The following is a 27,428-nucleotide window of genomic DNA, read 5'->3' on the forward strand; positions in this document are numbered from 1 at the left end:
ATTCTCGTGGCCACCTACTCAAACCTCTAGGGGGAGCTCAAGGTTCCTTCTTGACCTTTCTGTCACTTTACCCCTGTGTAGGAGGAACCTTGATAAAAGTCAAGAAAAATGGCCCACCATTCCAGGAGGTGCCAGGAGTAAAAGTCTTGTAACTTCAACTCACTGGGGCAAACAGTGCATATTTTAGGTTCCCTAGGTGAGCCCTGTCCAGTAGAATTGACTGTGACGGTGGAAGTGTTCTGAATTTGCACTGTCCAGTACGGCATTACTAGCCACAGGTGGCTATTGAGGACTTGAAATGTGGCTAGCGTGTGACTGCAAAATTGAATTTTAATTTTATCTAATTTACATTTAAATAGCCACCTATTTTGACTGTTTTGTTGGCCAGAACAGCTTTTGAATAATGAGTATTCAAACTTTTTGCTTGTGTACTCCCGAAAGACTTTGAAATCCGTGTATCCTCTGGAAGATTTTTAAGCTGACATTAAAATTTTTCATCATGTGTTTGGAAATCTATAGGAAGTTAGCAGGACATAGAAAATGTTAAGTCTGGTGTGAGATGACTATGATGAGAATTGGCTATAAAATGTACTGAATAGCAAACTGAATCTGAAAAATACACATTAAATCATTATTTGTGAGTTTTATCAACTGTCTCTTGAAAATTTTGGTGTTAAGGAAATACTCAAGTTACATTTAAAAGAAACAATATCACTAGCCTATATTGTTTTGGTTATTCTAAATTCAGGGGCCAGCATTGATAACTTAAACAATATAAATAAGAGGGGGAATGACAGGAATCCCTAAGGTTTCAAATTGCCTCCGTCAGTTAGTAAAGGAGGCTACCCCAGTTAAATACTGCTGCTTTAGAACTCAGTATCCTTTTGATATCTTTCTTGGCTGATGCAGCGGTGCTGGGCTCCTGAATTCCCTTGCCATTAGAAAGCCAGAGGAAAACAGGGAAAGGTTACAGGGGAAAGTGTGGGGCTTAACTCTTGGCTAAAGTTCAGGTATCTGGCAGGTGGTGGTGGTGGGGGGGCGGGATTTAGATATTTTACTCATTCCCTGTCATCAGATTCAACTGACGGATTCATCACAAGGTTTCTTTAAATGCGAAGGTCTGAAATAAGTTCTTTATTTTTTTCATTATTCATCAACAGATATTTGAGTGCCTAGTGCAGTAGGTCGAAGAATTACGTCCGTCTTCTAATAAAGGAGTCAGATTACTAAAGAATAAATTACAATATTGTGAGCAAGGTCTTGTGTTGTCATGTTAATGTTATGCTCATGGTGCTATAGGAGCACACACATCCTAGGCTTTCAAAAGGTGGATCCTGAAGATGAAGGTGGACTCAAAGGTAGATGAATAGTTGTTGTAAAAGCTCAGAGGCAGCATAACCTAGAATAGTGCAAACTGCAAATATAGTGAGATATACTTACCAAAGAATGTAAAACTGGAAGTATCCAAACAGTCATATACTTTCAAAAATCTTTAAGTGTTCAGCTGTTTAAAAAGTCATGCTTTTCAATTGAAGAATAATTTGCCAGTATTGCATGGCACGTGGTGAAAGAGTGATGTAGGAGTCATAAATGATGCCTTGATGGTGTCATAACCACGTAGAATGGTGGAGCCAGTAGTTTTGGGATGACATTGTAGTGAACATACCAGTTCCAGGTCATTTATATGTTGTGATGAGTAACAACTTTTTCATGGCGTTGAATTGCAGTTGGGTAAATATCCATTATATATCTCATTTCTTAATTTGTATGCTAGAAAGTAAAACCAAAGCAGTGCATCTTTTTTTGACCACAATTCGCAGGAAGAAGAAATATATTTTATCCTGGGACTTAGTAGTCGCATAACATATATGTATAACTGAAACAAATTTCACAAAACAGTGATTATAACCAACACTTACATAGTATTTTCTATGTGCCATGCACTATTCTAAGTGCTTTGTAAATATTAACTTAATCTACATAATGGCACTATACTTAACTACATGTAATATACTCTGATATGTTCTGTTCTAGTTGAAGGCAGACACTCCAGCTGTAGAGCCTCTTTCATAACAGTATACACATGTGAATGCACCTAACACAATACCTGCCCTGGCAGGGCATCTTTCTCTGCCCCCATCCTCCCCACATCCTCCTCCTCCTCCCCAGTGCTTGTCAGCATTGGCTCCCCTTTTCACCCCAGTCCCTGTGGTACCTCCCATCTTTCCCCTTCCCCAGCCACAGTCTTGGCTGTCTCCAGAGACGCCCTTACCAAATGCTGGTGCAAAGAAAGTCTGGAAGGATGGGAGCTGCCATTCTTTTGACCAGGGTGGTCACAACTTGCTAAAAATTAATTGTGCAACCCACTAATGGGCCATAAGCTACAGTTAAAAGAGGACTAGAAGATAATACAGTGAGATCAATAGTTATTTTTTCATTCGTTGTGTTCTTTTAGACTTAAGATATTGAAACTCCAGAAACATTAATTTGCAACAGTTCCTGTCCTAGATATTCTGGTGAAATTATATTATGTAGTTTTAGATAGATGTAGTTTGAGCCTAGGGTTTGAGATAAAGGGTGAAGCGGGGGAGTGGGAAGTAGTAAGAAATGAGACTGGAGACTTAAACAGGAGGTCAGGTGATGTGCTAAAGTGTTTGGACTTTATTCTAATCATCAAAGGATTTTAAGCCAGGCAATGACATGGTTAGTCTTAAATTTTAAAACTGTCACTGACTGTAATGTGGAGAATCAAAAGGGTAAGGCTGGAAGCACAAAGGTCATTTGGAGGCTTCTTGCAGCAAGCTAGATGGAAAGTGAAGTAAAGCAGTGGCAATGAAGATGGAGACACAAGAATAAATTTTATATACATCAAAACCAAGGACCTATTCGAAGAATCTGGGAATTTTAATTTCCAGAATTTGTTAGATCCTAACCTGTGAGACAACTCAGTATCTACTTCTCTACCAACTTACACAGAGGATTCTTGGCTGCGGTCATCAAAGACCATAGCAATATTTCATAGCTGAAGTTTTTAGGCTTGATTTATAAGAACCCAAGGAAAACCAACTACAATACCAAATGAAGACAGTCCTGTCCGTATGGCCTCTAGCATATAGTCTCTACAGACTCTTCAGTTCTGCTTCCCAGTCTTCAGAAGTGATTATCCTGCTTTCCCCCCAACTTTTTCACAGTATTACCGGAGAGTAAGAACTAAAATTCAGATCCAATATTTCAAATGTTAAGTGTTATTAGATAGATACCTGGATTTGTGCTCCTAGTGTTACGTTAATGTAGAACCAGCAGTTTTTTTCTGTGGAAAATTATATCTGTGTAATGTTAAAACAAATGAAATAAAATAGGAGGAAAACCTTTTGAGTTTCAAAAACAACAGAGCAGTACTCTAAAGAACTTTTTAAAACAATTAACTGTTAGGATTGCAGTTATGACTAGATATTATTTAATTCTGTTTCTGATGTGGGGTTCCTCCACTGTGTTCTGTGTGCTATTAATATTTACCATTGCGGAAGCTTCATTCAGTGTTGAAAATGAATGCTTAGTGGATCTGTGCCTTCTATGCATATGTTACAAATTATCTGGAGTTCATAATCAATGCAGAGTTCCCCTCCCCTCCAATTGTTCTAAATAATTGAAAGATGTCTGCTGTGGAAAAAGGCATGTGTTTAAATCTGTATAATTCTCAACTATTTTTAGTTGAGAAAAGTCCTTGAAAGCCAATGGAAATACTTCTTTTTTTTTTTCTTGGCACTAATCAAGTGAGTGTTACCTTTTCACTTAGTAGGATGTGTTATTACTCTAGTAAGATACAAACCTGTGTTTATTCTCAGGTATTTTAGAAATAACAGCCATCATTTTATTTTATGTGTGTGTTCTTGGCTGTATTCATAAATTATATATTTTGGGCTATCAAATATTACTTCATTCAATATAAATGACAATAGTAGAAGTTGTTTACTTAGATATGCTTTCTAGTTGCATTTTCTCAGCCTATGTAAGACTACTTTGTTGTAATAGCCTTTGACGTTTACAGTACTGTCTCTCTACTATCTTCAGATTACTTGATTCAAATAAACCAATTATGTTTGTAATTGATATTAATAAAACCAGAATAAAAGTTCATATGTACCCAAAACTGCTTTTATTATTTTTTTAATTTACAAATACTTTTCTCTAAAGGGAAATAGCTGGTTTATAATTTAGAAAGAATAGGATAGGTCAAAAAGCGCTTCAACCTAATACTTGGTATCTCCACCACCTGTACACCATCTTAAGGAATTTTCCATTCATTCATTCAACAAAAATGTATTGCACCCCATTTACATGTTAGGCATTGATTTGGGCTCTGGGAATACCTCGGTGAACAAAGCTGACACAAAAACCCCTGCCTTCAAAGAGCTTACATTTTGGTAGAAAATAATGTGATGTTTAAAATATGTAATTAAGCAATTAACACAGTTAGGGAAAAAGACCCTCAAATATGGTATTCCTTGATGAATCGTTGAAGTTGAGCTGTATACTTCTCACTATGCTTATGAAAGCAGTTCGTTTGCTGTTGTTTTATTAAGAATGATTTACATGATTTTATATCATTCCTTTGTCTTATGTACATCCAGTTGTCATTGAGGTTTGTACCACCAAGCAGCAAAGTGCTACATTCTTACTCATTCAACCATCAGTTCATGAGCATCTGCTATTGTGCCAGGCACTATGTGGAGCCCTGAAGAGTCAGTCTTAAGCAAAACCAGGAGAGAGCCCTTCTCTGTTGTACAGTTTAGAAAACATGGCTAATAGTTGGGCCTTGAGCAGTCAGAGTTGTGCCAATTTGAGAACAGTACAAATAATTACTTTTTTCCTTATATAAGTAATATAAGCACACTATAAAATTAAGAGGAAAAATCAGGAAAAAAATTCTAACTTCTTCACTGCAGCGTAACCATATATCCATGAAACCTTTTGTTATTTTTCAAGAAACAGTAGTGGTAAGTCTGATTTTAATTCCAGTAAATTTCTATGCACCAAAAAAGGAATGAAAGATCTACATGCTTTTTATTTTGTTTAACTCCAAGAGCATTTGTGGGTTATTCATATTTCTATTCATGCTGAATTTTGCCTGCCTTCTGCTTCTTGTAAACAGGTTGCCCAGTGAGTGAGGCCTAATCCTCACTCTGTGTGGGTAGTTAGGGTTCCTTTTTCCCCATTGGTTTATATGTCAGTGTGTTAGTCACCATATTCTTGCCAAGATTATAAATCTTTCAAAATGATTAATTGGCTTTTTTTTTTTTTTTTTTTGAGACAGGGTCTTGCTCTGTTGCCCAGGCTAGAGTGCAGCAGCACGATCACGGTTTACTGCAGCCTCAACCACCCCAGGCTCAGGTGATCCTTGCACCTCGGCCTCATGGTAGCTGGGCCTACAGCGGCACCAAGCCCAGCTAATTGTTGTATTTTTTTTGTAGAGATGGGGTTTTACCATGTTGCCCAGGCTGGTCTCTTAACTCCTGGGCTCAGGCAGTCTGCCCACCTTGGCCTCCGAAAGTGCTGGGAGCCACAGCCCCCAGCACTAATTGGCTTTTATCTATAAAAGAAGAACTGAGAAAAAAGTCAAAGAAACTATGGCAGTATAGCCAGATGTTTGTGAAACTCGAATAATGTATGGGCAAAAAGATGTTTATTTACATAGGTACTCCTAGATATAAACTCCTTTTACCTATAGAGTTCACATGTTAAACAGTTGTGTGAAATACTTTGAATAAAACGAAAAATCAAAAAAGTCTTTGAGACCAGCCTGGTCAGTATGGTGAAACCCCGTATCTACTAAAAATACAAAAATTAGCCGGGCTTGGTGGTGCATGCCTATAGTCCCAGCTACTCGGGAGGCTGAGGTAGAACAATAGCTTGAACCCAGAAAGGGGAGGTTGCAGTGAGCCAAGATTGCGCCACTGTACTCCATCCAGCCTGGGCGACAGCAAGACTCCGTCTCCAAAACCAAAAAAAAAAAAAAAACCCAAGCTGGCATTCGTTTAATGATGCTTTAGATGATGTGGTTTAGCTGAAGCTTGCTTTTCTTGACATGGCTCTGACACTGATTGCTAGGGTAAGGGTTCTTTTGAGTATGTTACTCCTACGTGTTACTCCTGCCCATGTTGCGCCTCGTGATATCACACTTTGCTGCACTACTTTACTTGAACTAACCTCAATTCATAAGGCCCCTTGGTCTCCATATGGTGTGACTGTATCATTTTTGTAATAATTGTAATAATAATGCAAATATTTACTGAGTGCAAGCAATTAAGCAGACACTCTTAAATGCTGTGTTTTCTCATTTAATACAGCAAATCTATGATGGAGGTACTGTTACCAGCCCCACCATATAGATGAAGAAATCAAGGCACAGAGAGATTAATTTGTCACAAAGCTTCCAGGTGGTGACACTAGACTAAGCAGTGTTTCTCTGGAATCCATGCTCTTCTTAACCACTTGCTTATATCACCTCCTTCTGAATCAGCCCATATTTATTAAATTTTGACAATCGAAGTCATGTTTTTGGCAACAATGCGATTATCAACAGTCATAAATACAATACCAAAATCGTATAGTAACACCTAGATGGACAGCATTATGCTGATATTTCTTGTCATTGAAATGAAAAGAATTTTTTAAATTCTTGGAGATAATTTATGGTTTCCTAAGATCAGAAACACAATGACATTTGGAAGTCCTAAGGAAGAATTTAAAATAAGTATTGAAAGCTAGTAAGTAAGACTTAATTGTAGAAGATTCATTCAGTCATTCGTTCAAGATCTCAGATAAATGATGGCATTTATTGGATGACCAACTCCTCCAAAAAGAAGTAAGTTTGAATTATACGAGCAGAAACACAATGTAGAATTACTTTTTGACAGTAAAAGCAGGTAAGGATGTGGCTTATCAAAGGAGGCTATGGAATGTCCACTACCTTATGCCTGCCATTGTTTACCTAATGTGTAAATGGTTTGTGTACTTCGTAGAGATAGATGATGGGGATGAGATGGACTGCTTTTTCATATATGATATACCAAACAAAACATATCAGCATATTGAGAAAGCCAAAAGTAGAATGAAGAAATAAGAAAACAGAGAATGCCAGCTTGGTGTGGTGGTGCACGCCTATAGTCCCACCTACTCGGGAGACTGAGGCAGGAGGATCACTTGAGCCCAGGAGTTTGAGGCTGTTGTGCATAATGATTGCCCCTGCAAATAGTCACTGCACTCCAGCCTGGGCAACACAGACCCCATATTAAAAAAAAGAAGAAAGAAAAGAAGAAAAGAAATCAGGATGCAGGGCAAATGGCAGTAACCTAGGTAAATATGTTTGCTTAAGCTAAATATTAAAATGATCTATGAGCTTCCTGGCAACTGTGGCAAAAGTAAATACAGCGCCTTGCCATAATTTTCAGTGTCTTCTGAAGAGAAGTATACCAGGTCTTAGTTTTGAAACCAAAGATGAACTTGCATTAAGGACACTGAAAGTGACCTCAGAAAAGCTCTTAACCTTTCTCTGTCTTATTTTCTTGTCTGTAAAATAGGGGTGCACCATATATCTCTTAATATATATGTAATGTGATACCCAGATCCCTCTCCCAGGACTGAGATGCTGGTCCCCCTAGCTGTCTGGAACGCTGGCTGCTGGTGGCTTCTGGTTGATTTCTTCAGAATTTCACTCCACCCAAGGGAACTGTCTCACCCAAGATGAGGCCCCCACTGTGTGGTGGCAGCCTGAATCCAATAACTGGTCAGTGCTGAAACACAAAGGTCCAGCCTCCTTGCCTCAATTCGGTGTAACTCTGAAGGATAACCTGAGTTCCATACCTCATTTTAGGATTAGCAGAGGCTGCTGTTGCAGCTCTGTCTACTTTAACTTCTTTCTGTGCCCAGCCCTGCTTCTCAGTCTCCCACATGCATGGTTCCCAAGAGCCTTCCCCAGCAAACCTGCACAGTCTCCTCAGACTCTGTTTCCTGGGACACTCTCTGTTAACATTATTGTTAAGCAGGAATGATAATGTAAATTGCTTCGCCCAAATCTCAGCACACAGTTAGCACTCAGGAAATGGTAGCTATGATTTACCTTCATTACATGGCACGTTGAGCCACGTAAGGAAAATGTTTGGTTTTTTAGAAGGTACAGAGATATTTGTTCATGTGGCTGTTTCTCTTAGCAATCTTCATAAAGCTAAGAATAAAATATAAAAATTCTACCAAATGAGCTATAAAAGTAGTTATGATTGCCTGAATTTATTTCTAACAACTTCCTAAATAAGTTCAGGTCACCCAGGATAGTTGCTTATAATAAAACATGCTTATTTTCAGGTTTTTCTTAGAAAGGATATGTGTCAGGATATGAAGATGTATTCTTTTCGTACGTTGATAACCTGTAGTTTACACTGTGTAAATGCAAAAAAGATATATTTTTTGAATGTTTACATTTTCACAAGTAAATGAATCTGGATTTAATGTTTGTACCCAGAGGTCTTGAGGGAAGATTTCAAATAACCTTAGTTTTTGTATGATTTTATCTGCCTGTCAGGATTCTTTTTCTCATAACCAAATGTGTAAAATTTACTAATGGAAACATCTCTATTATAGGTTATCTTTGCACTATAGATGGTAGTTTTTAGTAAGAAAATAACAACAGAACTGAGAGAATCACATGGTCAACAGATGAAAGGAATAAAGTGGCCTACTGCTTCAGGGGAAGCCTGCTCTGCACAGTGTCCCTTTGAAACATTGGTCTCATGAATGGAAACACCTTCGTATTTGGGAAGCGATACGATGTTGTAATGGTAAAGCTGTGTGCGGATTTTTGAGGTGGCGGGGGGGTTTTCATTTTTAGACATGGTTGTCCATGGAATAATTAGTTCGTAGTGGAGGTTGTTTGGGAGTACTTTAACGAAGACTGGTTCTCCCCCGCTATGCCAGAAATATTTTAGATAATTTTCTTGAATGTGTTTTAGATATCACATACTAATAAAAGTATCATTTTTAGTGTATCTGAATACCTCTTTGATGTAGTCCCCCAAGGTGTGAACTGAGAAAAAGATTCAAAGAGGTGCTGACATAGCAACTTCAGAGGTGATGTAGGAGGTCACATGAAAATAACCTCTAATCCCAGTCAGTTCTTTGCCAACAACTGATTTTTTTTTTTTTTTTCCCTTTCAGGTGAGGAGGAAGTTCTAGACAAATAGTGTTCTCTGCTCTCTTTGGTGACTGTAGCTACCTATTGCTGCTTATATACTGAAATAGTTCAGTATACCCTACTTTTTTGACCTGTATTGTTCTAACTAGGAAAGCACTTGAGAATTCCGTGTCTTGATGGATTCTTGTACCCTAAAGAAGCCCTTATACATGAACATGCATGCTAGGTGTGACTTGCATCAAATATTACTGCTCATCTGAGATCATCGTATGAGTGTCCATGAGAAGCACACATAGCATAGGGTCAGAAGCTTTATGGTTACATGAATTGAGTTCCTTGAGTCATGGAAGATGTTTGTTTTTAACAATTAGTATCGTCCTTCTTTAGGGTTTTTTTCTTAGTAATCTGAATGGGCATGACCCTCAGCTGCTAGCATGAAGGAACCTAGAAAACTTAGAACTTGATATTCATTGACAATCAAAATTTCCTGAATTTTATATTTTTTTAAAATGTTGTTTTTACTTTCTTTTATTTTTTATTTTTATTTTTATTTTTGAGACAGAGTCTCACTCTGTCACTCAGGCTGGAGTGCAGGGGCACAGTCTTAGCTCACTGCAACCTCTCCCTCCTGGGTTCAAGTAATTCTCATGCCTCAGCCTCCCAAGTAGCTGGGACTACAGGTTTGCATCACCACACTCAGCTAATTTTTGTATTTTTAGTAGAGACGGTTTCTCCTGTTGACCAGGCTGGTCTGGAACTCCTGGCCTCAAGTGATCTGCCTGCCTTGGCCTCCCAAAGTGCTGGGATTATAGGCTTGAGCCACTGCACCTGGCCCTGAGTTATTAATCCAGGCAAGAATCTCTTCTCATGGAGGCAGTACTGACCAGTTATAAACACAAAGTGAGTGAGTCGTTGATAGCCAGATTCAGAATGAAGTGCAAGCTGATAGGATTCAGTCCTGGACAGTTCCCCACAAAGACTGAGGCTCCAGAGAGGTAAGATCTGTTTGTGGCGGTCATTCTGTTTGACCCTATTAAAATCAGGAAACAATCGAGTCTTTCCCCCTTCCTGTCTTTGACAGAACTATCTTATATTCTTGAATATTTCATTTGCTTGTTTACTTTGTAAGGCATAAGAAAAAATTTAGACAGGGCTGCAGAGCTCCCTTTGGCACGTGGCCTGCCCGCCCAAAGAAAGCTGTAACAACAAGAATGATAGATATTTTTAAAATAGCCTTGCCCAGCTATTTTCAAAAGGTTTCAGGAGCCCTGCCCATCAAGATTCATTGACTTTATAATTTGTTTTAGTTAAGCAATGAATTTTCTGAAGTTCTTTGCTAAGAAAAATTTTATCCTCTTGCTAGTGATTTACTACTTTAAAATTAGGTTAATTTATGTATTGAATAAATATGTATTTTGAATAAGCCTCATGTGATAGCCACTGTTCCAGGCTTGGGGAATAGAGACAACCAAGGTGGACAACATCCTTACCTCATGGAGCTTACAATCTAGTGAAATAACTTCTTAGGAAACATTAAAGTTTCTTAAGTGCCATTTGATAATTTTCATATGCCAAACTCCTCTTAAAGGAATACTTATTTATCTTTGGGCCTTGGTTCCTCATTTGTCAAGTGAGGAAGATAAATTAGAAGATCTCTAAGGTTCTTTTCCATTCAGAACTTGTATTTGTTTTTATTTTTATTTTTTTTTAGAGAGAGGGGTCTCACTCTGTTGCCCAAGCTGGAGTGCAATGGCGTGATCATGGCTCAGTGCAGTCTCTACATGCTAAGCCCAAGGGATCTTCCTGCCTCAGCCTCCTCAGTAGCCGAGACTGCAGGTGCACACCACCACACCCAGACTAATTTTTTTTTTTTTTAAGTACAGACAAAGTCTTGCTATATTGACCAGGCTGGTCTTGACTCCTGGCCTTGAAGCGTCCTCCAGCCTTGGCCTCCCAGAATGCTGGAATTATAGGCATGAGCCACTGAGTCCAGCTCCATAATGTTTAGAAGATGGAGCCTGGTTTGTAATTAGAACCTTAGGCAATTCCACCCACCTTCAGTGGATCAGTGTATTAAAAGAAGTGTTATAAAGAGACATTTGCCAAAGACAGTGATATCAATAGGTGATGGAGAGTATCAAATGCTGCAGGCAAGTCAAATAAGTTAAGGACAAAGTTTGAGGACCATTCAGTTATTAAGAATACATTGGTCGGGCGCAATGGCTCACGCCTGTAATCCCAGCACTTTGGGAGGCCAAGACAGGCGGATCACCTGAGGTCAGGAGTTTGAGACCAATCTGGCCAATATAGTGAAACCTCGTCTCTACTAAAAATATAAAAATTAGCCAAGCATGGTGGTGGGTGCCTGTAATCCCAGCTGCTCGGGAGGCTGAGGCAGGAGAATCATTTGAACCCAGGAGATGGAGGTTGCAGTGAGCCCAGATTGTACCACCGCACTCCAGCCTAGGTGACAGAGCGAGACTCTGTCTCAAAAAAAAAAAAAAGACATTGATGATCACAATAGGAACAGTTTTAATAGAGTCATACATTAGACTGCGATCTCCTTGGGTTGACGATTGAATTACTGTAGACATTGCCTATTCCTGTGAGACCCTTTAGACATTAGGCGTGTTAAAGCAGGAAAATGTGAGAGCTTCACCATGGAGACTACTAAGGAACATAGTCAAGACTTACTTTACTGTACATGTTTCTGGATGTGTGTTTTCCTGTTTTAAGTTGTTACTTGAGGTAGTTTATCTGGCATCTGTATTGATAATCAGATAATGAATGATCAAGTACTGTGTGATGCAGTTGGAACAGATAATCAGCATAACTAATGAATCATTTAATATTGCTTAATTATCACTTCAGAAAAAAAGATTTCTAGCCCAGCAGGTAAAAGAAGTGCTGTATTTTTTAGAAGAGTAAAGTAATATCTTTGTATGCTTTTACTTTTTTTTTTTCTTATTTTCTTTTTTTTTTTTTTGAGACAGAGTCTCTCTCTTATCACCCAGGCTGGAGTGCGGTGGTGTGACCTTGACTCACTGCAACCTCCACCTCCCAGGTTCAAGTGATTCTCCTGCCTCAGCTTCCCAAGTAGCTGGGACTACAGGTGCCCAACACCACGCCCGGCTGATTTTTGTCTTTTTAGTAGAGACAGGGTTATACCATATTGGCCAGGCTGGTCTCAAACTCCTGACCTCAGGCGATCCACCCACCTCGGCCTCCCAAAGTGCTGGGATTACAGGCATGAGCCACCGTACCCGGCCCTTGTATGCTTTTACTGATAGAAATTATTTCTTTCAAGAAACGGGAATTTGGCTAATTTACCTCTTAAAGGAAATATTAGTGCTGCTTCATCTAAATGAACAGGAGAGTGAGTGAACTGACAATTGTACTTAAAATAGTTGTTCCAATTTTTAGAATCTCCTATAAAACCTTAAGATACAAGTTTACCTTATTTTAGGGTTTCAAACTAATATATGTTCTATTTTATGGAGGAAAGAACTACGTATGTAGAGCAGAGTTTTTTAACAAGAGGTTCTTGTATGAGTTCTTTAGTGAGTCCACGTACCCCCTTGAAATTGTATGGGACAGGTTGTGTATGTGTGCATTTTTCTGAGGAGTGGATCCATGACTCAAAAAGGTTAAGAACTTCTGCCCTGGAAAGGAAAAGCAAAAGATAGAATAAAGACATTTTGAAAAATAAAAACATTTTGTATTTGCCAGAACGTGCTCTGTAGCAGTAAGTCTGAAACAAGTTTGCTACGTTTTTCTTTTTGGTTTTACTTTGTTGGGGCTTTTTTGTTTGGTTGGTTTTAAAGGATTTAGGGGATTGGCAAGTCAGTTTGTCAGATGTCAGTGAACAGAATACCTAAGAAAAAAGGTAGCAAAAGTTCTGCTGGCCCCAGATGGATTTTGCCTTAGGTAATTTCCTAATCATTAGTTACAGCTCTGTGTTAAAAGATGTATATAGAAATTTATGCTAGATTCTTAACATCTTTCTTACTGTGTGCAGAAATGTTTTTTTTATTTATGTATGCTACGTAAGAAATTTTGTTTCCTACTTTTATGCTCACAGTAACAAAATATAGCTGAAGAAATTAATGTTTTTCTTAAAGATATTAAATGGTGTTGTTTTGTTTTGTTGCCTCAATTAACTAAGAGCAACTAGTTTTAACAGTTACAATAGCAGTAATGTTAAAGGAATAAGATCTTTTTCTCAAAGACCTTTGTTGCTTCAAAATACAAATCTGCTTTAGTCTGAGGTATCATTTTTAACAATTTTATAAGAAAATCAGTCACTGGAAATTCACTCCCAGCGTAAATGTCCTCATCTCTTGTGGAGCATGATATGTGATTTTTAAGGCCTTGTTTGTGAATAAGCGTGCTCTTTAATCATTTGGGTAAAAGGAATCTGAAATTTATCATGTGTACTTGGCAGTGGATTAAGATAACTATGTAATCCATTTCTAGTGTGGCCAGCTTGACAACTACATTTGAAAATCTGTTTCACTGCTTGTTTTTTCTTGTAACATTGTTTCCTGCTATTATAACTAAGCTGTCCTCCCTGCAGATTGACTTTATTTTTCATCTGACATCTTAGACTGATCAAGCCAATGTGTTCTAAACAATACATTTATATAGCTGTTATGCCTTATTTCTGTTCCTCCACATTATATTGCTCCATTCCACGTATGGTCAGTTAGCTAGAACAGTGGTTTTGTCCTGGTGAATATTTTATGATTGTATGAAATGGGGCAAACTTTGAGAAAATTATTAAGCCAGTACTGGAATTGGTTGGCATATGCCTTTATGATTTATTTAGTTTGTTTTCTACTTTGCCCTACCAGGGAAGAATTTAATTCTTCCCATTTCCTGAAAGTCAAAGGATTGGAGGACACTGAAGCAAAATAAACCTTAATCTCACCTCAAAAGGAGCTTAGATAATGTCAGGAAGGGCTTTGATGAAACCACTGTCCCTGCTTATAGATCTTATTTTCCAAGCCTTTCAATATTTTATTTGCCCTTTTCTGAACTCTACAATTTCCCTCTCTTGTAGCTGGTTCGATGCCCAGAACTGAATGCTGTGCTCCAGCTGTGGCCTCACCGGTGCTGAATAGAGAGGAAGAGCCACCTTCATAGCTTACATGTGATTCCTCTGCTTATACAACCCAATACTGGATTTACTTACTTTGGCAAGATAGCTGCATTGTGCACTGTATTTAATGTTACGTGTACTGTAACCCTGGGTCTTTCTCTGCATTGCTGCCGTTAAACCCCCAATCCTGCCAATCTAAAACTCCTGCCTTTGTTTACCTTCCCCCTCCCCCATAGACTCCCCATACATTCATCCACAATGAATGTCATCTTTTTATTCTCTCATTTCCTTTTACTCTAATCTTAAACTTTGGCAAAACTTTCACTCTGTCCTATAAATTGTCAGTTGTCAGCCATCTTATTTTTCTCCCTGCTTTGGTAATGGGACGTCTTTCAAGTCTTTTCTCTGGTTCTTTTCCCTTTGTAGTCATGAAGCACTTGGCACGGTGAATTCAGTAAGCATTCTCTTGCCATTGCTTCCAAATCAAATACCATGAACTCCTGGGTTGACCACCTATCAAGTTGTTACCTATGCTTTAGTTCTTCAGTCCAGGTTTTCCTGACTCCTCCTGACCTCTATCCCTACAGCTTCATTCAGGATACAGTATTCTCTCACAACTCTTCCTCCAGGGGGAGACAACAGCATCATGTCAGTTTACCGGGGAGATTTCCAACAGTAAGGAAAATTACAATCTCTAATTGTGAATAGAATCGTTTTTAATAATTTTAAGCACATTTCTGCCCCCACCCCAGACCTTGATTTTTAGAAACGATTAAGCTTAAGTTACTACAAATTTCTAGGATGAGTAAAATAAAGGAAGAAGGAAGGGAAGCAAGGTTTTTTTGTTGAATAGGACGTGCTTCTCCCAAGAAAGCCAAACTGAGGTTCTTATTGGATTTGAGAGCTGTCTGAAATGGGAATTGAGGCTTCGTTTTTCTGAGCATTATTGTAATCTCAGCTCTAGAATAGGTTTTTAAGTTGGCTTATGTAGGACTGTTGACACACACAGTCTTAATTACATACTTTAGCTAATTTAGAGTATGGAAAGTGTAACCTTTTTTGCTTTATTATGGGTGATAATTGGAAGGTCTCCACAGTTCCTTTTTATCCATCTCTAAACTCCCTCAAGTTTAACTAAATCCTGGTGCTTCTTATAGTACCAGTCAAGCTGAAGTTTAAGTTCTTACTCTTTTTTTTCTTAGTTGATTTAAGTAGCCTCTCCTTGGATCTGTGGTCTTTACTGAACCCAGAAGTTACCTCCTAAGTGCATTTATATCTTGAGAGTGTTAAAATCAGCTGGGAAATCTTTTTTAACATGATTTCAATACATCAAATTCCTATCATGGTTTTAAAAGTTACCAAACATCTTTCCTTCAGGCCCCTGATAGATATTTTACATACTAGCATATTGCACTATTTAAGTGTATTACAGAAGTACAGTACAAAGTAAGAGGTAGCAAGATCTGTTAGTGTCTTTTGATAAATTGTAAAATGTATCACCTGACTTTTCTTCCATATCTGTAACCATTAGATACTGCTAGTTTCTTATTCACAATTACATAAGCCAAGCTCAATTTGGTGGTTCCAAAGAGAGTAAGTCTTTTCTGTGGTTTCCTCCCATGTCTGTTGCCAGAGATTGGTGGCTTTGCTTATGCTCGTGTCACTTCCTGATAAGTGTGGCACCTTTCTTCAAAGGAATGTTAGTTTTATTCCTTGACTTCTGAAATAACCCTCAGCAACAGAGCCAACTGGGCTGTTGTGTGTGCTGAATGCTTTTCTCCAGGCAGTCAGTAAGTAGCGAGTAGTGGCATGGTTTCCTTCTCCATTTATGGCCTTGGAAGGGTGAAAGGGACATGGTTGGGACTCTCCATTTACGGTCCTTGGAGGAGTTGAAAAGAGTGGTTGGGGTGTTCTTAGAGGCAGAAACTAGACATTGTGAGATAAAAATAAATTGGCAAGGGATGTTTGGAATTCAAATTCCAATCCCTGCAAGGAGGGCAGAGGGCGCTGGGAAAGGGGGAGTGTGTAGCAAGTCAAATGAGCTCTGCTGCAGGCATTTGTCTCCTTCCACTGGAAGGTTTGCCCATGACACATATTTGCCTATATTGTTCTAGAAAGTTTTGTCTTATGTAATTGTGACTATCTTTTACAAAGAGGAAGAAGGAACACTTTAATAAAGAGTGTATTGTTGGAAACCTCAGTTCTCTAAGGCATCGTTTGAGGCTCCAGAAGAGATCTCAAGAAAGGGAGAATGAGGCAGGTGCTCGTGCAGGGGGCAGGCCGGCTGGCTTTAGGGTGGGAGACTCTTAATTGTTGTTCTGTTTTTGTGTGACGAAGATCATCACACATGTCGTGCTTTTATTATTCCTTTTACCCATCTAGATTTCTGGCTTCAAGGGACAAATTTTTAAAGTATCTGACAGAGTATCTTACAGATTGTCAACTGTGAATTAAAGATACTGAACTTCCTGGCCAGGTGCGGTGGCTCACGCCTGTAATCCCAGCACTTTGGGAGGCCAAGGCGGGTGGATCACCTGAGGTCAGGCGTTCAAGACCAGCCTGACCAATATGGAGAAACCCCGTCTCTACTAAAAATACAAAATAAGCTGGGCATTGTGGCTCATGCCTGTAATCCCAGCTACTCAGGAGGCTGAGGCAGGAGAATCGCTTGAACCCAGAAGGCGGAGGTTGTGGTGAGCCGAGATGGTACCATTGCACTCCAGCCTGGGCAACAAGAGCGAAATGCCGTCTCAAAAAATAAATAAATAAAGAGACTGAACTTCCTTGGAGGCTCTATAAAGATTATTAAGAGTTGTTTTAGTTTGGTGAAAATAATTAACATATTGGCTTATCGATTGCAATCTCACGTTTAGGAGAAATTTAGTCTGGCAATGCCTATAAATTAAGTCTGAGGTGAACTACTTTTGAACAGTTGAGTTAGAAAGTCTTTGGTAGCCACCAGGGAAAAGAGATCTTATTTCAAGAAAAATCTCAGTGAAACTCAGTAAATGAGAAGGGAGATTAGAAGGAACAAAGGGAGGCAGAGATGGGATAGAGACTGGTTGCAACTTAACTAAATTTGGAAGCTGGGATTAAGCCCTTGATTTATCTTTTGAAATGCCATATAATATAGCATAAGATGTACCATTAAACTCAAGAAACTGGGCTAATAATCAGAGATATGTGTTAGAAATAAAGACCATGGTAAAAATGGAAGGGTTGTACAAGAGAATAAAATTATTCAGGTTTTATCTGTGGACTTGCATAATGATATTTATTTGCTGTGTGTCACATGGCAGAAAAGGAAGTGAATAACACCGCTCTGCCCTGTCCTTCCCCCAGAAAAGAAATCACTGGCTTCATTTGTTGGTTTGTTTATCTGGCAGCTGGAGTTGGTAGAATAGACTAGTAGACTGTCTAGTTGTAGACGTAGGTATTAGTGTACCGTTTCTTGATCATTGATGTTTGAGACCTGGAATTTGTAGCATTATTGATTTGACCTCTGTTTCAAATTTTAGCGGCTTCCACAAAGACTGAGTTAGTAAGGAATACAACTATGTAAGTAATATGTTTTACTAGCTAATTTGTTTAGGCAATTATTTTTACCCCATATTCATTCCTTCTTAATCAAGAGTAAGTTAGGTATTCTTTGCTTTGGGAAATTCTTCTTTCTGTCCTCCCTTCCCTCACTTTTTCCAAATTCTGGGCACAATAGCAACTCTCTCTCTTCTGTGGCAGGTGTGCATCCTATTGGCTGGCTGGTATTTCTTGTTTTTTTTCCCCCCCTTATTCTTTTTAAATGGGGGTGGGGGTATAAAAATATGTGTATGGGGTACATGCAATAATGTTGTAATGTTTCTTGTTGTTTAATGGATAATTAATTGCAAAATAATTGTTTTAATTATAACATGTTTGAGTAAATGCTAAATTAGTATTTTTTCTAATATAATAATGAATTTGAAATCTAGCATTCCTGTAACAATGTGTCTATGTTTGTCTGTCTGTGTCTGTCTAATAGTAATTAATATCTGTGGTCCGTACCTGGAAGAGGAAGTACAGCTTTAAAGGAATAACAAAAGACTTTGTGTCTTAGACCCTTCGCAGGTGTTACAGTCGGGTGAAAGAACATGGTGTTGGGAAAAGAAAGAGCAGTTACACATTTGAACAGTTGGAACAGGTGTTTGGTCAGGGAGGATGGGATGCTCAGCCCTGCCAGCCTGTACTTATTAACAGTAGTGGCTTGTACCAGGAGCTGGAGTCAGATGGCAGCACTATGGAGGACTATTCACAGGAGGACTGGGGAAACCACAGTCAGGATCTCCATGGCTATCCAACAGATCAGGAATTGGGTAAGAATGCCAACATACATGATACTTACATTTGTGTGTGTGTGTATATGCCTTTATGGATGTGCACCAGCACTTCCTATCTGTAAATATCTTCGGTGCCATTCCTTATAGTGGCCAGCACGAAGCATAAAGGGCATCTCTGCCTTGTATGTCTTTTATGAATTTGCATGTCCCAGTCTATTTGGGGCAATATGGGCATCCTTGGTTTAGCCTTAAACTGCCAACTGGTGCTTGGTGTTGTTCATTTGGCAAGTTATTTACCAGCAAGATTCCCAAAGACACAGAAGAATTTCTAATTCTGAGCTATACAAGTACCCTCCGTGACAGGTAACACCCTATGCAATTCTAAGTATCCTGTACCTTCTAGTTCTAAGATGACTGCTAAGATAATGACTCTTGGCCCAAGTGCTCTAGATGTAGTTCTTAGGAATTCCTTCCTTTATCCCAAATACATTTTTCTTTTCTGTTTATGATTTGGAAAAGGTTTCTCCCAGACTTGAGCCTGAACAAAAATTGAGGGGAAGCCTCTGTTTATCTTCAATAGAGCTGATGTTTGAACTGTGTGATCGTGTTCCTTCACACTTGTTAAGGGGTCCCATTCCAACAGCAGCTGGAATGATTTATATAGTCATAGGCATTAGAAATGGAAAATAAAATTCCTGGTCATGAAATCTAAACTTGTAAGGCCTAACTAAGAGTGTATATGTAGTTGTGGGGTTGTTCTGCTTCTTTGCGCGTTACATGCTCCAATTTTTATTTTCATAATTTGATTTCATAATTTGGAAGTACTGATCAATCAGCCATTATACATTAAGAGCAGGTTGTGTAATGAGTACTCACTTAGAAGGATATGTTCTTGCTCCCAGCCCTTGGTGCTCAGGCAACCCCCAAGGAAGTATAAGTCGGATTGGCAGTATAAACATGCTCCCTGAGGTTTAGATAAAAGTCCATGGGCTCTGTTTTTTTACCAAATTCTTGATGATAGAAAAATGTTAATTCCAAAGAAAAAGGACTAAATGCTAATATGTTTCTTAGCAATGTTGTTTTAAAAATATTCCTCAAATATTGGAAGACAGTGAAAGAAGAAAGAGGTTATAAAACTATAAGACTAACAGCATATAAGATGGCCTTAGCGATTAGAAGAAGAAAAGGGGTAGATGGTGAGCGATCACTGCCGATTAATTTCAAAGGAGTAATAAGGTCTAAATTACTTTGGCATTCCATAACACTGGTTTTGCCGTGGAGAGTTAAGTCACTCAAACCTTTGGGAAAAAAGCAGTATGCAGAATGTGTTGATCCTGATATTGGGGGAATAATTGCTTTGTAAAACCTACATAGAAAATCTAAATAGAACAGAATTTTTTTATTCTTGTCCTTTTAAAATCATGTCTGCAGTGAAATTAAGCTTTAAGCTCCTAGCTGGAAATCCATTGGTGACCTTGAAGAATTTTATACTTGTCGAGCTGGTTTCTGATCTTGCATATGAATGTATGCATCTCATTATATAAGAGCTATATTTATAAATCTGATATTGGACAGTGTTTGACGCTAGAATAAAAGCCTGGTTTTGGAAAGTATGGGATGATCAGTAAACATAGCTACTTATCTACATACATGCATGCCACCACTTAGGAAAATATAACTTGTTTCAAAATATTTGCTTTTCAGATGAAATACCTGTCACAAAGAGAACATTAAAAATAAAACAAGAGTCTTCTGAAGAAGCACAGTAAGTAGATGCTTCACCCTTCCAGAAAGTGTGTCTGCCTGAGTTTAATGACCATTGGGAAGATCAGAAAATACTTAGACATGTTATGAAAGTTCCAGCCATTCACCAAGGAGGCATGTCTGTTCATTCTTTAGATTTAATCAGGGACTCACTTAAAGCTATTAGAAAGCATCGCAAACATAGCATCACTGGTAATTCCAAGAACTGTGATGTCTATACATTCTTCTTTTGTTTTTTTGTGTCTCGCTCGGTTACCCAGGCTGGAGTACAGTGGTGCGATCTCTGCTCACTGCAAGCTCCACCTCCAGGGTTCACGCCATTCTCCTGACTCAGCCTCCTGCATAGCTGGGACTACGCAGCTATGTAGTTGGTGGGTGCCCGCCAACACACCCAGCTAATTTTTTGTATATTTAGTAGAGACGGGGTTTCAACGTGTTAGCCAGGATGGTTTCAATCTCCTGACCTGGTGATCCGCCCGCCTCAGCCTCCCAAAGTGCTGGGATTACATGCGTGAGCCACCGACCGTGCCCAGCCAGATGTCTATACATTCTTTCACATCTTAGCTTAACTCTTTCAGTGATTAGCTAAAATGTTGATAATTTTGTATAGAAGAAGAAATAAGTGTGTTACAGGAAAACAGGCGTGCTTATGGTGTTTGCCTGTGTGTGGATGTGGACATCTGGATATTTAATTAAGGCACAAAGATGAGTCACAGGAGCCTGAGTTTATCTGAGGTTAGGTGAAATGAGAGGCAGACCAGAGGGACACCTGAAGTATTTTGGGAATCAAAAAGAAAGCTCTTAGACTACCTATTATACATTTGGAGAAGAAAGCAGTTGCTAGAGGAAAGTCTAAGAAAGTCCAGGGACAGGGTCCTCCCTGGTCCACACAACTTGATCTTCCCTGAGTTTAGCATTATCTTTTGTGCAAGGACATCGTAGTTCTTGGAATTACCAGTGACATTATATTGTGGTTCTTTTTAATAGCTTTAAGTGAGTCCCTGATTAAATACAATTACTGAGGGGAATATACTGACAGAAAATTTATAGGGAAAGTAAGGAACATCATTCATTTTTTTCACCTGTTAACCTTGGAGTATTGATAGCACCCACTTATTCTTGGGTGCTTCATCCCACACATGTGATCTTGATGTCTGAGAGATGGCAGAGAAGAGGCAAAAAGGACTGTGATAGGTGACAGGCAGCACAACAAGAAAGCACTAGTTGCCGGCCGGGCGCGGTGGCTCAAGCCTGTAATCCCAGCACTTTGGGAGGCCGAGACGGGCGGATCACGAGGTCAGGAGATCGAGACCATCCTGGCTAACACCGTGAAACCCCGTCTCTACTAAAAAATACAAAAAACTAGCCGGGCGAGGTGGCGGGCGCCTGTAGTCCCAGCTACTCGGGAGGCTGAGGCAGGAGAATGGCGTAAACCCGGGAGGCGGAGCTTGCAGTGAGCTGAGATCCGGCCACTGCACTCCAGCCTGGGTGACAGAGCAAGACTCTGTCTCAAAAAAAAAAAAAAAAGAAAGCACTAGTTGTTTTTTGTTTGTTTGTTTGTTTGAGACAGAGTCTTACTCCATCACCCAGGCTGGAGCGCAGTGGTGCAGTCTCAGCTCACTGTGAGCACCTGTAATTCCAGCCCGAGTAGCTGGGACTACAGGCGTGTCACCATGCCCGACTAATTTTCGTATTTTTAGTAGAGATGGGGTTTTGCCATGTTGGCCAGGTTGATCTCGAGCTCCTGACCTCAAGTAATCCACCTGCCTCGGCCTCCCAAAGTGTTGGGATTACAGGCGTGAGCCAGTGTCCGGCCACATTAGTTGTTTTTATTCAGCAAGCCACCACTATCACCTCCCCTTTGTAAATGCTCGTTTCTTTTTCAGTCTCTCTTTGGAATCAGAGAATTCCCGTTGTGAGCTGATTCCATGTCTGGGAAGAGGGTGAGAGTTCAGGGATGAGGAGTTTTTCCCCCAAATGGTAGCCATTATTTCATTTCTCAAAAAAGAAGCTAATCACCCACATCAGTAAGTTTAAGGCCATTTATTATTGGGAAGTAGTTGTCTTTTAGGAGTGTGACATCAAGGTGTACCAAAGGAAGGGAAACTGATTATTGTTGTAAAAGAAATAAGTTGGGCATGATGGCTCCCGCTCCCGCCTTTAATCGCAGCACTTTGGGAGGCCGAGGTGGGTGGATCACTTGAGGTCAGGAGTTTGAGACCAGCTGGCCAACATGGTGAAACCCTGTCTCTAGTAAAAATACAAAAATTAGGCCTGGTGCGGTGGCTCATGCCGGTAATTGCAGCACTTTGGGAGGCTGGTGCAGGCGGATCATGAGGTCAGGAGTTTAAGACCAGCCTGGCCAACATGGTGAAACCCTGTGTCTACTAAAAATACAAAAAATCAGCCAGGCGTGGTAGCAGTTGCCTGTAATCCCAGCTACTTGGGAGGCTGAGGCAAGAGAATTGCTTGAACCTGGGACGTGGAGGTGCCAGATTCTGTCTCAAAAAAAAAAAAAAAAAAAAAATTAGCTGGGCGTGGTGGCACACACCTGTAATCCCAGCTACTGGTGAGGGTGAGGCACAAGAATTGCTTGAACCCAAGAGGCAAAGGTTGCAGTGAGCCGAGATGGTGCCACTGCACTCCAGCCTGGATAACAGAGTGAGACTCTGTCTCAAAAAAAAAAGTGAGTTATTACAAGGCAAAGAGTGGTGGCTCATGCCTGTAATCCCAGCATCCTGGGCAGCCAAGACAGGAGGATTGCTTGAGCCCAGGAATTCAAAACCAGCCTGGGCAACATAGCTAGACCCCCATCTCTACAAAAATTTTTTAAATTAGCTGGGCATAGTGGCATATGCCTGTAGTTCCAGCTACTCAGAAGGCTGAGGCGGGAGGATTACTTGAGTCTGGGAAGTCTGGGCTCCAGTGAGTCATGCATTCCAGCCTGGGTGACAGAGCAAGATCCTATCTCCAAAAAACAAAAAAAAAGTTATTACAAATCTATACTTTCAAACCCTTATTCTCCAAAAAAAGTCACTGGTTTTTTCACTAAAGTGCCCTATCTCTTCCTTATAATCATTCAGGACCTTCACGGGAGGCCCAGTTGATATAACTAGGAATGAACTCAAATTTTATGGATTTCGCGTCACCAGCCTCAAACCACTTAAACGTTTCTGGTGATTGGAACGTCAAAAACCAGGAAATCTAACAGACAGTTCTCAGGAATTGTTTAAATAACAATGAGTAATTTAAAAGTTTAAGTAACAATTATAAATGTTTAAATAACAATTAATGAGTCTAGTTCTCATTGTGCTCCAGAGCTTTGAAATGCTGGTATGAATCTTGAGTCCAAATCAGCTTCAGGCTCAGATCAGCAGGGCAGGAAACTGACAGGCTTTGCAGAAATATCCAGCCTGTGCTGCCTCTCCTCCAGGTTTCAGCTCTCGAGGCGAGAGATTCTGAACAAGGTCTGGGTAGGCCAAGAGTTTCTTTAAAATGGTTCTTTGCAGGGTCTGACTATAGCATTAGTGCCATGAGAATGCTGAATAAAATAACGTGATTTGGGCATGGGATTGCTTTTTCTCCTTAGGTATAGGTGGGATTAGCTGAACCTAGCTAATCTCCTAGTCTGCTCATTTATTCAACACTTTTCTCAAGTGCCTACTATATGTCAGGCATTGGGATACTTCACTGAGCATAACAGACAAAAATCTCTGCTCTCCATCCCAACTCCTTAGCATAGTCCTCTGTAAGATCAATAAAACATTTCAAAGGAGGGCAGGGAAAGATGGTAGCTATGAAAGATAATTTTCCTTTAAAGCATCGACTTATGCAGAAATATGATCTATGTCTTAGCCTCATAAGGACCACAATCAGACATCATAAAAGTGACCAAGTGCTTTTGTCTCTTCTGAGAAGGGGAGTAATTCCCCGAGAATGTAGTGATTTCATCTAGATAACCACTCTCATACTTGAAAGTTTTCAAGACAAACTAAAGGATAGATGGTAAATTCAGGGCAGTCTTAGCTCCAAGAAGCAGCTGATAGCAAAATATTAATTCTTTGCCATCTTGCAAAGGAAGTCAAGGAGAGTGAGAGGACAGACTGAGAATGGCCATGTGAAGCCTCCCCAGAATGTTCCCAAAGCTCCTCCCCTACAAGGTATGAGAATGTAATAGGAAAAGTCTCAAGGATGGAGCTCCTTGCAGAGCCTTTTTTCAAGAACCTATTAGCACACACACACCCCTTTCTTGCCTGTGTGTGATTGTATGTAAGTGTGGCGGTTGAGTGTTTTTGTAGGTTAAACCTGTAATTGATGTGGAGGGTAACAGTTCGTTTCCAAGTTAATATTTAACAAACCAATCTTCCAGTATCAAAGTTTTGCTGTACTTGAGAAACAAACTTTATATAGCTTCATATGTATACAAATTACATGACTTAAGCAACCTGTGAAATTTAAAAAAAAAAAAAAATTCCAGCATTTTCTTGTCTTATTCTGTTAAGTATACTAGTCAAAATTGAAATAATTCTTTTGTTTTTTATAAAGGGTTTTCTAGCACAGTCTCAATTTATTATCTTGAATGTTACTCTCTTGAAATCTAAGCCTAATGTGAGCCTTTTCTGTCTGAATTCCCAGATGTTAATTCTGTGCTAACCTGACTTCTTTTAATTTTGGGATTAGTAATGAATTTCAGACAAATAGAAAATGTCACTTTCAAAAGGTCATTAGTCATAATCAGTTGTATATTTTCCCACAGCACACACAAAGCCCATTATTGGACTTTCTGAATTTCCAGGTTAGAAATTAAGCTGTTAATTATTTTAAGTGACGCCAGATACTTTTCTTTTCTAAATACAGCATTTTTCACCTTATTTTGGTAAGTAGTTAGGTCTGAAGGCCCTCGTAGACATAATAGCCACTTTAAAATGTTATGATCCATAGATTTCTGAAATCCTAGAGTCTAAGGTATGGATTCTGACTATACAGTGAGGCTATGGAAGTCACGGAAAGCAGTTTATCATTAATTCTCAGAAACTTGCTAGGGGTGGGTTTCTTTCTTTTTAATAGGTTGATTATCTAGACTTACACTGCCCAGGACAGTAGCTACTAGTCACATGTGGCTATTTAAATGTAATTTTAAACTAAATATAATTAAAAATGTAATACCTCAGCCACATTTTATGTTCTAGTGGCCACCACATTGAAGAGCAGATACAGAACATTTCCATCATCACAGACAGTTCTATCTGACACTGCTGTTCTAGATACTTAGGGAATTTGACTTCTATTTCTCTTTCCAGGAAGAGAGACATCATGCAGAATATTGTGCAGATTTTGGAATCGGTACAGTTGAAATGGGAACTTTTTCAGAGCTGGACAGACTTTTCAAGGCTCCATCTTTCTAATAAACTGGCCATTTTTGGAATTGGTTATAACACCCGTTGGAAAGAGGATATCCGTTACCATTATGCTGAGATCAGCTCCCAGGTGCCCCTTGGCAAGCGACTTCGGGAGTACTTCAATTCTGAGAAGCCTGAAGGACGGATCATTATGACCCGAGTGCAGAAAATGAACTGGAAAAATGTTTACTACAAATTTTTAGAGATCACTATTAGCGAAGCTAGGTGCTTGGAGCTGCACATGGAAATTGACTGGATACCCATTGCCCACTCCAAACCAACTGGTGGGAATGTTGTTCAATATTTATTGCCTGGGGGTATTCCTAAAAGCCCAGGCCTTTATGCCATTGGCTATGAAGAATGTATTGAGAGGCCCCTCTCACCACACATGGAGCAGCGTTCCCTGGACCCAGGAAAAGAGGGCCGGGTTGACCTGGAAACCCTTTCAGCACAAACCTCATTACAGGTGGAAATAGAACCCACCCGAATTATCTATTGCTACCTCGGGATTGCTGAGGTCAGGACTCTGCAGCAGTGCTTATTTTTACATTTCCAAGCAAATACCAAAACCTTCAGCAAAGATTGGGTTGGTATTAATGGGTTTTTGTCTCAGAACTGTATTGTGGATCCCGGAGTTTCTCCCAAATCCATCTACATCAAATTTGTAGAAGTAGAGAGGGATTTTCTTTCTGCAGGCTCTTTAGTTGAGTGCCTGGAAAAAGCCATTGGATACCCCTTAAAATTTAACAACTGAATGTCATCCTTCATAAGGATTTGGGCTCTTAGCTCCTTCTTCTCTACTCACTTCCCATTACTGGGACCACCCCTCATCCAGATGCCACCATCAGACTCTTCATGGAAACCCTTTCTTCAGTTGGGCCAGTACGACTTCTAAGGAATCATAGTAGACTTGGGCCAGAAAAAACAGACCTCACCTGAAAATGCTCATTTTGAGCAAGCAAGATATATAGCGAACTTGCATGGTGGGTCAGCTATTTCTTTTTTAAAAACAGAAAAACAATTTTTAAATGGATTTTAGAGCCCTAATATAAACAAATGTAGGTACATTCCATATTGGACAAAACTTATACTTTGAGTTTCATATGAAATTGAAAAATTGTATTTTTTTCACAATGTTTCATTTTTACACATCTCTGTGTCTCTATATAAGTAATATTTACAACCCTGAATAAATAAGCAATAGATAATGGCAAGTTACATCTTGATTCACAGTTAAAAAGACTGTTTTTCAATATCACCCTTAGCTACTATTGTATATAATTTAGAGTTTCATTTTTTTCACCAACCAAGTGTTTTGCTATTTCCAATCAGTGTTGCCTGCAAAGACCTTTGTTTCTGTGATGTACCAACTTTACAGTTGTGTTGCCATTTAAACCTTTTTAAAAAAAAAAAAATTAAAGTAATTCCTGGCCCCTTGGCGTAGTAGTTGAGCTTTTTGTAGCAGAGTGTGGCCGCACTGGCAGTGGGGGCTGTGCTCTGACTTTACTGCTAAGAATGAAGAGAACAAACAGAGCAGGGTATCTTCACATCCTTTCATTCTCTATACCTCACTGACCAATGTCATTATTGTCAGAGTACCAAAGGTCACTGGACATCTCATTTTGTGATTCTTTTAAAAATGACTAGGATAATCCTTTTGACCC

The 27,428-nt window shown here is 39.4% G+C and overlaps 1 protein-coding gene across 8 annotated transcripts in view; it reads left to right on the plus strand.

Moving 5' to 3' along the window:
* Positions 1–27,197, plus strand: part of MSANTD2 (Myb/SANT DNA binding domain containing 2) — a 34,535-nt gene extending 7,338 nt beyond the window's left edge. The window contains exons 1-5 of one of the 8 annotated variants that reach the window (XM_030918147.1): positions 14,887–14,963; positions 17,807–17,846; positions 18,538–18,637; positions 20,306–20,366; positions 25,666–27,197. In XM_030918147.1, coding sequence (XP_030774007.1) covers positions 18,562–18,637; positions 20,306–20,366; positions 25,666–26,518 — 990 coding nt within the window. In that variant the 5' untranslated portion in view covers positions 14,887–14,963; positions 17,807–17,846; positions 18,538–18,561 and the 3' untranslated portion in view covers positions 26,519–27,197. Of the gene's footprint in view, positions 1–14,249; positions 14,964–17,806; positions 17,847–18,381; positions 18,638–20,305; positions 20,367–25,665 lie in introns of those variants that run through there. The other 7 variants (XM_030918146.1, XM_030918144.1, XM_010384624.2 and 4 more) reach the window with 7 other exon arrangements.
* Positions 27,198–27,428: the final 231 nt, after the last annotated feature.

The sequence above is a fragment of the Rhinopithecus roxellana genome, chromosome 15 (assembly GCF_007565055.1).
Source record: "Rhinopithecus roxellana isolate Shanxi Qingling chromosome 15, ASM756505v1, whole genome shotgun sequence".
NCBI classification, from domain to species: domain Eukaryota; kingdom Metazoa; phylum Chordata; class Mammalia; order Primates; family Cercopithecidae; genus Rhinopithecus; species Rhinopithecus roxellana.